Source organism: Stegostoma tigrinum, chromosome 1, assembly GCF_030684315.1.
Source record: "Stegostoma tigrinum isolate sSteTig4 chromosome 1, sSteTig4.hap1, whole genome shotgun sequence".
Lineage (NCBI taxonomy): Eukaryota > Metazoa > Chordata > Chondrichthyes > Orectolobiformes > Stegostomatidae > Stegostoma > Stegostoma tigrinum.
The window spans coordinates 141,359,319-141,374,468 of record NC_081354.1 but is presented as its reverse complement, the minus strand read 5'-3'; the positions used below and the strand labels follow the sequence as shown (position 1 = coordinate 141,374,468).

The 15,150-nt window shown below is 44.0% G+C and overlaps 1 protein-coding gene across 1 annotated transcript in view; it reads right to left on the bottom strand.

The window, feature by feature from the left end:
• Window positions 1-14,931, bottom strand: part of dcaf12 (DDB1 and CUL4 associated factor 12) — an 84,068-nt gene extending 69,137 nt beyond the window's left edge. The window contains exon 1 of the mRNA XM_048534345.2: window positions 14,598-14,931. Within this exon, the coding sequence (XP_048390302.1) occupies window positions 14,598-14,654 (57 nt within the window). The 5' untranslated portion in view covers window positions 14,655-14,931. The remainder of the gene's footprint in view (window positions 1-14,597) is intronic.
• Between the last annotated feature and the right edge of the window lie 219 nt (window positions 14,932-15,150).

Genomic DNA, 15,150 nt, shown 5'->3' with positions numbered 1-15,150 from the left:
AGCGAGTCATCTTCGTGTATCATTGCAGTTCATGTAGGTTAGCTACAACTGTTAGGAAGGAAGTTCTCAGCTTTGACCTAGCAACATTGAAAAAATAGTCATTCAGTTTCGAGTCAGGATGAGAGGAGAGTTGAGAGTGCCATTCCCATAGATTTGGTGAGATTTATCCTTTTAGGTGGCACAAGTCACAGGTTTGGAAGATGCTGCCAAAGAAGGTTAACCAATTTGTTGCGGTGCATCTTGTAGGCGGTATGCACTGCACCAACTTTAAACTGGTGGAAGAGGAAGTGAATATTCAAGGTGGAAATGGGGTGCTGCATTGCCCTGATTCGGGTCAAGTTTCTCAAGCCAACTCGAGAAATGGAGAATATTCCACTACATTCCAGATTTAGATAGACCTCAGAGATCAAAAGGTGGTTATTTGCCATAGAATACCTAAGCTTTGACCTGTTTGGAGAGCCACTGTATTTGTGAGACTGATCTTATTAAGGTTCTCATCAGTTTCTCCAAAATTTTGATGGTGAGAAAATTCAACAACGATAATATCACTGACTACCAAGAAGCAGTGTTTAGCCTCTCTCTCTGAGATGTGTCATTGTTTATCACTTAAATTTACTAATGTCCTTCAAGGAAGGAAATCTGCCACCCCGACCTGGTCTGGCCAACATGTGACAACTGAGCCACAGCAATATGTTTGACCCTCAAATACCCTCTGAAATGCCTAGTGAGCCATTCACTTGTATCAATTATTAGCGGGTTTCGACAAAAAAAACAAAACCAGGTGACTCAACTGGCATCGACCTCAGCACCAGAATTGACAATGGCAAAAACAGCCCTCACGATCCTGTGAAACCCTTCTTGCTAACATCTGGGGCTAGTGTCAATATTGGGGAGCTATCTCACTGACTAGTTAAACAACAAACTGACATAGACATAGTCATGGAATTACACTTTATTGAAAATGTCCCAGACACCATTACCATCATGAGGTTGTTGACTGCTCACAAAGCTGGCTTGTTCTTGTTAATAAAGTGTGAAGCTGGATGAACACACCAGGCCAGGCAGCACCTCAGGAGCACAAAAGCTGACGTTTCGGGCCTAGACCCTTCATCAGAGATGGGGATGAGGTGAAGGTTCTGGAATAAATAGGGAGAGAGGGAGAGGCGGACCAAAGATGGAGAGAAAAAAAGATAGGTGGAGAGGAGAGTATAGGTGGGGAGGTAGGGAGGGGATAGGTCAGTCCAGGGAAGACGGACAGGTCAAGGAGGTGGGATGAGGTTAGTAGGTAGGAAATGGAGGTTCGGCTTGGGGTGGGAGGAAGGGATGGGTGAGAGGAAGAACAGGTTAGGGAGGCAAGGACAGGTTGGACTGGTTTTGGGATGCAGTGGGGGGAGGAGAAGAGCTGGGCTGGTTGTGTGGTGCAGTGGGGGGAGGGGACGAACTGGGCTGGTTTTGGGATGCGGTGGGGGAAGGGGAGATTTTGAAGCTGGTGAAGTCCACATTGATACCATTGGGCTGCAGGGTTCCGAAGCGGAATATGAGTTGCTGTTCCTGCAACCTTCGGGTGGCATCATTGTGGCACTGCAGGAGGCCCATGATGGACATGTCATCTAAAGAATGGGAGGGGGAATTGAAATGGTTCGCGACTGGGAGTTGCAGTTGTTTATTGCGAACCGAGCGGAGGTGTTCTGCAAAGCGGTCTCCAAGCCTCCGCTTGGTTTCCCCAATGTGGAGGAAGCCACACCGGGTACAATGGATACAGTATACCACATTGGCACATGTGCAGGTGAACCTCTGCTTAATATGCAAAATCATCTTGGGGCCTGGGATAGGGGTGAGGGAGGAGGTGTGGGGGCAAGTGTAGCACTTCCTGCGGTTGCAGCGGAAGGTGCCAGGTGTGGTGGGGTTGGAGGGCAGTGTGGAGCGAACAAGGCAGTCACAGAGAGAGTGGTCTCTCCGGAAAACAGACAAGGGATGGAAAAATGTCTTGGGTGGTGGGGTCGGATTGTAGATGGCGGAAGTGTCGGAGGATGATGCGTTGTATCCGGAGGTTGGTGGGGTAGTGTGTAAGAACAAGGGGGATCTTCTTTGGACGGTTGTGGCGGGGGCGGGGTGTGAGGGATGTGTAGCGGGAAATGCAGGAGACGCAGTCAAGGGCATTCTCGACCACTGTGGGGGGAAAGTTGCGCTCCTTGAAGAACTTGGACATCTGGGATGTGCAGGAGTGGAATGCCTCATCCTGGGAGCAGATGCGGCGGAGGAATTGGGAATAGGGGATGGAATTTTTGCAGGAGGGTGGGTGGGAGGAGGTGTATTCTAGGTAGCTGTGGGAGTCGGTGGGCTTGAAATGGACATCAGTTACAAGCTGGTTGCCTGAGATGGAGACAGAGGTCCAGGAAGGTGAGGGATGTGCTGGAGATGGCCCAGGTGAACTGAAGGTTGGGGTGGAAGGTGTTGGTGAAGTGGATGAACTGTTCAAGCTCCTCTGGGGAGCAAGAGGCGGCACCGATACAGTCATCAATGTAACGGAGGAAGAGGTGGGGTTTGGGGCCTGTGTAGGTGCGGAAGTGGGACTGTTCCACGTAACCTACAAAGAGGCAGGCATAGCTGAGGCCCATGCGGGTGCCCATGGCCACCCCCTTTGTCTATAGGAAGTGGGAGGAATCGAAAGAGAAGTTGTTGAGGGTGAGGACGAGTTTGGCTAGGCGGATGAGGGTGTCGGTGGAGGTGGACTGGTCGGGCCTGCGGGCTTGTTCTTGCTCTTGTCCTTGTGTCACCGTGCAAAGTGACATCATCTGTGGAGGCTCCAATGGAGGGATGTTATTCTACTCCAATTGGAATTCATACTGTCTGGTCCGTTATGGTGAGTAGTGTCATTTCTGGTTTTGATCTGTATGGGTTTGCATATGGGGTCCAATTCTACATGTTTGTTAATTGCATTATGGATGGAGAACCATGCCTCCAGGAATTCCCGTGCATGTGTGTGTGGGGCTTGGGCTACCATGATTACTTTGCCCCAGTTAAACTGAAGGCCTTCACTGTCTCGATGGGAGGGTTTAAACTAGTTTGGCAGGGGGATGGGAACCGGAGCTACAGATCAGAGGTCAGGGTAGCTAGTGTACGGATAGATAGAGCATGCAGAGAATCGGTGAGGAAGGATAAGCAGTTGATAGGGCAAAGTGGCAGTCAGCGTGACGGGTTGAGATGTGTCTACTTCAATGCAAGAAGAGTCAGGAACTAGAGTGACGAACTTAGAGCATGGGACTACAATGTTGTGGCCATTACATAGACCTGGATAACAAAGAGGCATGAATGATTGTTGGATGCTCCAGGGTTTAGATGTTTCAAAAGAAATGGGGAGGGAGGTAAAAGAGGTGGGTGAGTGGCATTGCTCATCAGGGATAGTATCTCAGCTGCAGAAAGGGAGGTCGTGAAGGAGGGTTTATCTACTGAGTCAATATGGGTGGAAGTCAGAAACAGGAATGGAGCAGATATAACAAGGTGTAGAGCTCAATGAACACAGCAGGCCAAGCAGCATCAGAGGAGCAGAAAAGCTGACGTTTTGGGCCTAGACCCTTCTTCAGAAATGGGGGAGGGGAAGAGGGTTCTGAAATAAATAGGGAGGGGGGGAGGCGGATCAAAGATGGATAGAGGAGAAGATAGGTGGAGAGGAGACAGACAGGTCAGAGAACTGTACAGTGCAGTACAGGCCTTTTGGCCCATGATATTGTGCTGGCCTAGTATCCTACTAAGACCAATCTACCCTGCATTACCCGACATTTACTCTCCTCCATGTGCCTAACCAAGAGTCGCTTAAAACTCTCTAAAGTATCTGACTCCCTACCACTGCCAGCAGTGCATTTCACACGTCCACCACTCTCTGTCTAAAGAATCTACCTCTGACATCTCCCCTATGCCTTCCTCCAATCACCTTAAAATTATGCCCCCACGTAATAGTCATTTCCACCCTGGGAAAAAGTCTCTGACTGTCCACTCTATCTTTACCTCATCATCCTGTAAACCTCTGTCAAGTCGCCTCTCATCCTTCTTTGCTACAATGAAAAAAGCCCTGGCTCCCTCAAACTTTCCTTGTAAGACCTGCCCTACTGTCCAGGCAGCATCCAGGTAAATCTCCTCTGCACCCTCTCTAAAGCTTCCACGTCCTCAGGCAACCAGAACTGAACGCAATATTCCAAATGTGGTCTAACCAGAGTTTTATAGAGCTACAGCATAACTTCACGGCTCTTAAACTCAACTTCCCTGCCAATGAAAGCCACACACCATATGCCTTCTTTACAACCCTATCAATTTGGGTGGCAACTTTGCGGGATCTGTGGACATGGACCCCAAGATGCCTCTGTTCCTCCACACTGCTGAAAATCCTGCCATTAACCCTGTATTCTGCATTCAAATTCAACCTCCCAAAAATGAATCACTTCACACTTTCCTGGGTTCAATTCCATCTGCCACTTCATTGCCCAGCACTGCATCCTGTGGCATTGCAACTGAGAACAGCCCTCCATGCTGTCCACAACTTCACCAATCTTCGTGTCATCAGTAAGCTTAGTAACCCACCCTTCCAATTCCTCATACAAGTCATTTATGAAGATCACAAAGAGCAGAGGTCCTAGAATAGACCCCTGCGGAACACTACTGGTCACCAATCTTCAGGCTGAATACTTTCCATCTACTACCACTATCTGTGAATGAGCCTGCAAAGTGAAACCTTATTGAATACTTTGCTAAAATCCATATCCAGCGCATCCACTGCTCTACCTTCATCGATGTGTTTTGTCACATCCTCAAAGAATTCAGTAAGACATGTGAGGCATGACCTGCCCCCTCAAAGCCATGCTGACATTTTTTTTAATCGAACTGTGCTTTACTAAATAATCATAAATATTATCTCAGAATCCTTTCCAACAATTTCCTTTCCTTTCCAACCACAGAGGTAAAACTGACCGGTCTCTAATTTCCATGATTATTCCTGTTCCCTTTCTTGAACAAGGGAATGATATTTGCCACCCTCCAATCTGCTGGTACTACTCCAGTGGACAGTGAGGACGCAAAGATCCTTGCCAAAGGGGAAGCAGTCTCTTCCCTCGCTTCCCGTAGTAACCATGGGTGTATCCCGTCTTGCCCGGGGACTTACCTATCCCCATGTTTTTCAAAATTTCCAGCACATCCTCCTTCCTAACATCAACCTGTTCCATGCTGTCCTCACAAATGCCAAGATCCCTCTCACTGGTGAATACTAAAGCAAAGCATTCATGATGGACCTCCCCTATCTCCTCACCCAAGTTCCTCCACCATCCCTGATTGGCCCTACCCTTGCTGTGGCCATTCTCTTGTTCCTCACATAAGTATAGAAAGCCTTGTGGTTTTCCTTGATCCTACCCAACAAGGTTTTCTTATAGCCCCTTCTAGCTCTCCCAAGTCCTAGCTCTCCTAAGTCCTTCCTTCAGTTCCTTCCTGGCTACCGTGTAGACCACTAGAACCCTGTCTAATCCTTGCTTCCTCAACATTAAGTATGCTTCCTCCTTCCTCTTGATTAGGTGTGCCACATGTCTTGTCATCCAAGGTTCCTTCACCTTACCATCCCTTCCTTGCCTCAGTGGGACAAACCTATCCAGCATTTGCAGCAATGGCTCCCTGAACAGCTTTCACAGTTTTTGCTCCACAGTTCCTGCCTAATAGCATAGTAATTCCCTCTCCCCCAATTAAATACATTCTCATACCATCTGGTCCTGTCCCTCTCCATGACTATAGTAAAGGTCGGGGAGTTGTGATCACTATCACCGAAGTGTTCTCCTATTGAGAGGTCTGGCACCTGACTTGGTTCGTCGCCAAGCACCAAATGCAATATGGCCTCCCCTCTAGTTGGACTAGCTACATATTGAGTCAAGAATCCTTCCTGGGCACACCTGACAAAATCTGCTCCATCCAAACTATTTGCACTAAGTAGGGCCCAGTCGATATTAGGAAAGTTGAAATTGCCAATGACAACGACCCTATTACTTCTGCACCTTTCCAAAATCTGCCTCTCAATCTGTTCCTCAGTGTCTTTGTTGCTACTGGGGGGATGATCTATAGAAAACACCCAATAAAGTGACTGCTGCTTTCCTGTAGAGATAGTAGGAACTGCAGATGCTGGAGAATCTGAGGTAACAAGGTGCAGAGCTCGATGAACACAGTAGGAGGAGGGAAGCTGACATTTCGGGCCTCGAGCCTTCTTCAGAAATGGGGGAGGGGAAGGGGATCCTGAAATAAATAGGGAGGGGGAGGCAGCTCGAAGATGGATAAAGGAGAGGATGGGTGGAGAGGAGACAGACAGGTCAAAGAGGCTGGGTTTGAGCCAGTAGAGGTGAGTGTAGGTGGGGATTTAGGGAGGGGATAGGTCAGTCCAGGAAAGACAGACAGGTCAAGGAGGCGGGATGAGGCTAGTAAGTAGGAGATGGGGGTAGGGCTTGAGGTGCGAGGAGGGAATAGATGGGGGGAAGAACAGGCTAGGGAGGCAGCGCCAAGCTGGTGCGGAGCTGGATGACCACAGCAGACCAAGCAGCATCAGAGGAGCAGAAAAGCTGATGTTTCAGGCCTAGACTCTTCAGAAGAAGTGTCCAGACCTGAAACATCAGCTTTCCTGCTCCTATGATGCTGCTTGGCCGACTGTGTTCATCCAACTCTACACCTTGATATCTCACGATTCTCCCAGCATCTGCAGTTCCTACTATCTCAGGGACAAGCTGGGCTGGTTTTGGGATGTGGTTGGGGGAGGGGCTTTTGTAGGTTGTGAAGTCCACATTGATACAATTGGGCTTCAGGGTTCCCAAGCAAAATAGGAGATGCTGTTCCTGCAACTGTCAGGTAGCATCATTGCGGCACTGCAGGAGGCCCAGGATGGACGTGTCATCCAAGGAGTGCGAGGGGGAGCTGAAATGTCTGAGTGTACCGATATTAGGAAGAGTTTGCGGTGCCGTTTTGCTGGTAGTTGATATTCATGTATTCTGATGGTTAGTTTCTTTCCTGTCTGTCCAACCTAATGTTTGTGGCGGTTTTTGCATGGTATTTGTGGTGGTGGGTGGTATATACGTTGGTTCTGCATGTTGTGGGAATGGGGTCCTTGTGAGTGTTTGTTGTAGAGTGGCTGTGGGCTCCCATGATTCCTCGTGGTCTTATGAGTGTTGGGGCATACTGTTTCTTTCACACTCACCACACTGCTCTCCGTCAAGAACTTGTTGGAACTGACAACAAGACTCCTAACCCACTGTACAGATCAAAACCAGAAATGACACTACTCACCAAAATAGACCAGACAACATAAGTTCGAAGCAGGGTAGAATAACACTGTTTAATCGGAGGGTCCACTGATGATGTCACCTAGCATGGTGGCAAAACATCTGACCAAGAACAAGCCCAGCTCAGCGAGCAAGTCAACAACCTCACTCTCAACGCAAGCTGCAGATCTTTGCCAAAACTTTAAACCATCATCATCATCTCTGGATGGGTCCTCTCCGAACAGACCCAGCAAAGGTGGCAGTAGTGATTTACAGTCACGAACAAGTTGCCTGAGAATTCCTCAGCATCGACTCCAGATCCCATGAGATCTCATGGCTTCAAGTTAAACATGGGCAGAGAAACCTCCTGTTGATTAATCAGTGCTCCTCTGTGTACAGCAACACTTGGAAGAAGCACTGAAGGTGCAATATGTACTCTGGTTGAGCAATTGCAACATCCACCACTAACAGTGGCTCAGCAGCTCCATTGTGAATAGAGCCGACTGCATCTTAGAGACCACTGACCAGAAATTCAACTGGACCACCATATAAATAGTGGCTAGAATAGCTGGTCAGAGACTAGGAATACTACAGCAGGTAACTCACATTCTGACTCTCCAAAGCCTGTCCAACATCTAAGAGACACAGGTCAGCACAGTGAAATATTCCCTACTTGGCTGGATGGGTGCAGCTCCAACAAACCCCAAGATGTTTGACACCATTCAGAACAAAACAGGCCACTTGACGGACACCACAGGCACAAGCATCTACAAGATGCACTGCAGAAATTCAAAGATTCTTCGACAGCACTTTCCAAACTCTCAATCACTTCTATCTAGAAGGACAGGGGTAGCAGATACATGGGAACACCACCACCTGCAAGTTCTCATACAAGCACACTCACCACCCTAACTTGGAAATACATCACTGTAACTGAGTCAATATTCTGGTATTCCCTTCCTAAGAGCATGGTGGGTCTACCTACAGCATATGGACTGCAGAGGATCAAGGAGACAGCTTACCACTAACTTCTTAAGACTAAATAAGGAGACACAAAATACCAGCCAGCAAACGATTCCCACATACCCAAGTGGAAAAAAGGAATTCTTCACCAAACCCAAATATTGCCCAAGTTTTGCTGCAAGCAACCAAAGACAATTTCACTTTCTGGCCAATTACAAGTAAAACTCAACACAGCACAAAGATCTCCATTTTCACTTTATTTCAGAAGGGTTGTTATTGAAGCATTTAAAGATATTTGGGTTTTGGATATTGCCTTAAGAAATACATGCAGCAATATCCTGGGGCTCCAGTGACTGGGCTCCTGCATCCACAACTATCTCCTTCGGTGCTAGTGATTACTCCATTCATGAGCTTATGAGTCTGATTCCCATTGATTTCAAATTTTACTCGAGCACCTTGATGGCTGACACAGTTAGATGTTGGTTAGATGTGATGATATGTCACTATCACCACAAATAATAAAATATGTCAGTGGGTTTACAGTTTTTCTTTCCCAAAGAATGCACAGTCACCGAGATGTGACTATCATTCCTTCTAGACCTGAAGTGAAGTGACAGCTCAACATTTGAGAGCTAACCATTTTGTCAAACAACCTTTGATGAGTAAAACTTAACTTCAGGAGTTAAGTGAAACATTTTAACAGAAAATGAGACATAGGCTTACTTTAAGAGGCATGTGGCCATTTTTGAAAAAATCCAATAAGCCAACTTTAGAGATGTGGTAATAGAGAAAGTTGAATACTTCCATCTTTCATAATAGTGAAAATACTTGGGTCATTTCCGATCTTCCCAACAATTTGTCAAGGCCTCAAGAAGCTAAGAAAGTAATTGACATAGTAATTAAATAAAATTTTATAATAAAAATATAAAGGCATAAAAAATACAGCTGGGCAGAAGCAGATACTGCATCAGGCAGAATAACATATCATGGATTTCTGAGATAACAGGGTGTAGAACAGGATGAACACAGCAGGCCAAGTCACATCAGAGGAGCAGGAAAACTGACGTTTCAGGTCAAGACCCTTCTTTGGAAATCATGGATTTATGTTTGTTTGTTTTAAAAGCCGACAAAACTGAAGAGTACAGAGTGTAACTTAAGGGTACATTAAAGGAGCTGATGGTTAGATTAACTATGAATATGGCTTAAAACTATCAAAATGAAAAACACTGGATAAAACACAAAAATTAGCTTAAGAGAAAAGAAAGAAAGCTGCAAGAAAATAACAGCCTTAAAAGAATTGCAAGTTTTAAGCAGCTAAATAAGTGGAAATGAAGTTAGGCAGAAATGTGAGCTGATACATCGAGCAGAACAAATCAACAGGGATAAGATATAGTTTACTGCTTAACCTCATTCTCTATTGTATCAAAGTGGAGTGCACAATCTACATTTTCCTTTAAGTCTGGGCGTGAAGGTTCTCAATAACTTTTATTTTGTTCCTCCATCTCTTAATTCTTTTGTTAATGCTGGTTTGTTTAACTGGGAGTATTTTTGCCAATCCTTGCAATCTGTTTGCTGTGAAAGGGTTCACATCAACAACTTGCCAACCTATGTAGTTTAACTTCCACCGGTATACAAGAAGGGGCCAAATGACAAAGTATGGCAAATTCAGTTGAGATCAGTCAATTTCTTAATATACCTTAAACCGCACTGAATACACAATTTAACTGCAGAAGCCATACAAAACATTTTAACACAAAATGAGATAAAGGTTACTTCAAGTCAAGAGACATGGGCCAAACCTTAAATATAGCCATAATTAAGTCTAAAATACGTAGTAACAGAGGAAGCTCAATACTTTCACCTTTCAGATGAGTAAAAATACTTCGGTCATTTCCTACCTTCCCCACAGCTTGTCAAGACCTCAACAAGCAGCAGAGAATGTAATTAATTTAATTATTAAATAAAAATTTTCATCAATAAAAATACGAGGTACGGCAGGGCTGGTGCCAATGGTGCATTAAATTACCCTAAACTTCAGATTCATAATCTTTCATCTCAGGTACACAAATTGTCTTTTAGAAGTACCCAAATTTTCAAAGTTCTTTCCTCCCTTTCCTTTCACATTTCAAATACTTAAGATCCCATGATCATATCCGGTTTTGAGGCTATACTTTAAAACAAAACTTCAAATGCTTGTGACTAAGTTCTTTGCATCTACAACTAATTATTTCTTTTTAGAGAGCATTTTTAAATTCATTTTGCGGGATGTGGCCATCCCTGGTTGCCCTTGAGAAGTAGGTGGTGAGCTGCCCTCTTTAACCACTACGTCCATCTGCTGTGGATTGACCTACAATGCCATTATGGAGTGAATTCCAGGATTTTGAACAAGCGACAGTGAAGGAATGGTGATACATTTCCAAGTCAGGATGGTGAATGGCTTGGAGGGGAACTTGGAGGTGATGGTGTTCTCATATATCTGCTGCTCTTGTCTTTGGAGATCGAAGTGGTCCTGCACTTGTATGGTGCTTTCTGAGGATCTTTGGTGAATTTCTGCAGTGCATCTTGAGATAGTACACACTGCTGCTACTGAGTGTCGTTGGTGAGAACTTTCACTATAATTGCTGAAAAACAGGTCATATTTCTCAGATTATCATTCAGGTTCTTTTTCAGTTTTAGCACCAAGTTAAACCTGTCATCTAAATGCTGCTTTTAATACCCAAATTCCTTCCCTCTTGCAAGGTTGGCAGACTTCACTTCCAGAAGTTCCTCAGCTGTATCTCTTACATTTTCCTCCTGTGCATACCTTTCATTCCACAAAAAGCAACATCACCCCGTCAACCAAAATTTTTATCAAATCCTACTTTAGTAGGAAGAATAATACAGCACAGGAACAGGCTATTCAGCCAAGATGGCAGTGACATATGATGACTTTCTAAACGAAAAACTACTTCCCTCTACGCAGTGCGTATTCTTCTATTCCCTGCCTATTTATGTATGATGTGGAAGTGCCAGTGTTGGATTGAGGTGGGCAAGGCCAAAAATCACATGATACCAGGTTAGAGTCCAACAGGTTCATTCAAGGACACAAGCTTTCGAAGTCTCACTCTTTCCTCAGGTGTCAATGAGAGAAGTGGCATCAGATGTACAATTTACAAGTAAAAGATCAAAGGGTTTTAGAACTGATATGAATGTATTGAACAATCCAAAGATGGCAGGCATACCATCAGTCTTTTTTTATTACCTTACTTACCTGTGCTGCCACCTTCAGTGATCTGTGGACCTGCACACCCAGATCCCTCTGCATATCAATACTCCTAAGGCTTCTGTCATTCACTGTATAATTTCCACCTGTACTTGACCTTCGAAAATGCATCACCTCTATTTGTCCAGATTAAACTCCATCTGCCAGTTTTCTGCCCATGCCTCCAAATGATCTATATCCTGCTATATCCTGTCAATTCTCCTCACGATCTACAACTCCATCAGTCTATGTTTCGTCCGCAAACTTACTAATTAAACCAGCTACATTTTCCTCCAAATCATTTATGTAGACCATAAACAGCAGAGGCCCTAGACCGAATCCCTGTGGATCATCACTAGCCATTACCCTCCATTCCGAAGAGTATACTTCCACCACTACCGTCTGTCTCCTCTGACTGCTCAAAACTGCAAAAGGATATTGATGAACTAGATGAATGGGTAGATGGATTTCACCCAAGCAGGAGCTAAGACAGATGAACTCACGGCATGGTTAGAAACTTGGGATTGGAATATCATAGCGATTACAGAAATGTGGTTCAGAGATGGAGAGGACTGGCATCTTAATGTTCCAGGATATAAAGGCTTTAGGAAGGATGGAAAGGAGGGCGAGAGAGGAGGGGGGAGTGCATTTTTTTTTTATTAGGGATAACATTGCAGCTGAACTTAGGGAGGATATTCCTGGGAGTGCATTTGAAGTTATTTGGGTAGAAATGAGAAATAGGAAAGCGATGATCACCTTATTGGGATTGATTCAACATGTGGATGTATATACTAGAGAAGATGCAAAATTTGACCTTCTCTTGGGATATAAGGCAGGGCAGGTGACTGAGGTGTCAGTGGGGCAGCAGTTTGGGACAAGTAATAATAATTCTATGAGTTTCAAAAGTGTGATGGAAAAGGACAGACCAGTTCTAAAAGATAAAGTTTTAAATTGGAGGAAGGCCTGCTTCTTGGATGTTGTCTGACCTGCTGTGCTTTTCCAGCTTCACATCTATTGACCTCTGTGGTATTCCAAAAGCAGCCAAACCAATGTCCTCTACAGCCAAAGCATAACCTCCCAACTCATATACTCAAAGCACCATCCAATAAAGGCAAGCATACCAACCAGCTTCTTCACTATCCTGTCTATCTACCCCTCCACTTTCAAGGAACTATGAACCTGCACTGCAAGGTCTCTTTGTTCAGCAACTCTCCCCTTAGCATTAAGTGTTTAAGTCCTGCCCTGATTTGCCTTTCCAAACTGCAGCACCTCCACATCTAAATTAAACTCCATCTGCCACTCCACAGTCCATCAGATCAAGGTCCTGTTGTACTCTGAGGTAACCTTATTGGCTGTCCACTACATCACCGATTTTGGTGTCATCTACAAATTTACTAACCATATCTCCTACCTAGCCTGTATTGCTCAATTATGCAGCTACCTTCAGGAATTTGTGGACAAGCACTCACTCTGTCCTCTAAGAATCTGACCATTTATTGAGCATTTCCTTTCGTCTAGTCAGCTCTTTCCAAATACATGACCTCATACTTCTTTTGAATGAAAGCTAAGCTGTTTTTCTATGCATCTGATCAGGCCAGTGAAACTTACTTTCTTACCATCGACACTATCAATTTTCCTACAAGCATGATGTGACATGTAAATATCTAAGTTATTAACATACATTAAAACAGAAGAAGATCCAATGGTTCCTGCTGAGCCCCAACTGAAAAAGCCAGCAACAAATCATTACAAATTCACAAGAATCACGATTATGTTATGATTACTGTAGATTGTAAAGTGACAATACATGGATTAAACTGGAAAGTGGAGAAATAACATTGGTTAGGATATCACATTGTGTTACAACTGACAAACAAGGATGCGTGAAACCAACACACTAAATTGGCCATACTATATGCTTTCACATATGAATTCGTAGTGAAAACTGTCACTAAAATGGAATTTTAAAAACAGGAAGTTCTTATAAACTAGAAATATGTGTTAAACTATTTTTAAATCTGTTATAGTTAGTTCACAATGGAAATATCTCTCATTCTCAGCAGTATGACATCATAATGGCAAAATGACATCATAAAGCAATCTCAACTGACTTTTGAACAAGTAAAATGCATAACATTTTGTTCAAAACCAACAAAACTGTTTCAGATCAAGTACATTTGAACCAGTGAATTATGAGGAATTGCACATCATTTCCAAAACCAAGACCAAGGTTACAGGAAAATGTACCTCCTACTGCACGAACAGAAACAAGAATATTCCATCAAAATACAAAAGCAAGCATTTGATACCAAATGAACAAAAAGACGATATTATGACATTTTATCAGATTCCAAATCTTTGAAACTCACAGTTTCAACCACGATTATCTTCAGTTTTATTATAGTTTTGGAAATTGTGTGTAATAACAAATTCATTTTTAAACTGTACATATTTAATACTAGGTTACATAACTTAGTCTCTTGAGACTAATCATATCACCACCTTTAACCATTCACATGGATGCAAGTGACACTCCCAAACAATTTAGAGAAGCTCAATATTAAAATTTAAAGGTTTATATTTGTCTCAGATAATAAATATACAAATCAATTTAAAATAAAACCCAGAGTGCCACTATCTTCAAGCTGATTACAAAGTCAGTAAGATCAATCATTCCTAAAATACAAAGCATTGTAGACACAGGATTTAAACCATTCAGCTCTTTGAACTAGCTGCATTATTCTGAAAAGATTATAGCTGATTGCCCTAACAACTCCACTTTCTGCTCTGTCCACCACAGCCTGGACAAATAAGTTAATCAAAAACATCCCTAACTCAAGCTTGGACAAATTAAATTTAAATAATTTTTTGAATTTTAATAAATTCAAGCCTTGGGTGTCTTCCGGGGAAGAGAAACCCACACATTAAAGATCCTCAAGAGAAGAAAATGTGATTGCAATCGGAATGGCTTATTTAACACCAACGCGGGAAGTACAAAAAAAATACAGGGCAGTCAAGATTGGCGGGACTGAATTAAGGGGTGTTGCAGCAAATCACGAGTCCACCCTGGGCCAGATCGACAGCTCATTTGCAATAAAGTAAAAAGATGAACGGCCTACCTGCTCCGATTCTAGTTCCGCAGCCTTTCTCTTTCTGCTAACTATTTTTCTGGCCATGATGAGGAAGGGAAAGTCTTTGAATCCACATGGAGGTAGAGTTAATAATAATCGGAGATTTACAGGGCAGGTCCCAAACAGCGGACGGTGCAGTTAAAAAAAATGTTGTTTTTCAAAGAGCACCTCTTAGGTATTTAGTGTCGTGATTATTTTGAATTTAGGATTATCGAGAGCCGTTTGCAAGTCGGCGTTATTTTATAAAAAAAACTCCTGCCGACGCTGCGCTCGCGCGCACTCAGAACGAGCGAGCGTCATTCGGACACTTCCGTCCCGCCCCAGTAACGCCCGCCCGATACACTTCCGTTCTAGTAGTGCACGATGGACGCAGTTTTCAGTTCCGCTCCGCAATAGTCGTCCGATAACTTCCGTTCTGTTCATGCAGTGCTCGCCCGATACACTTCCGCTCCGTTCCAGCAGTTCGTGATGGATACATTTCGGTTCCGATCTGAAATGTCTTTCCAACAGAAATGTTTTCCTTTCGTCACTTCTTCCACAA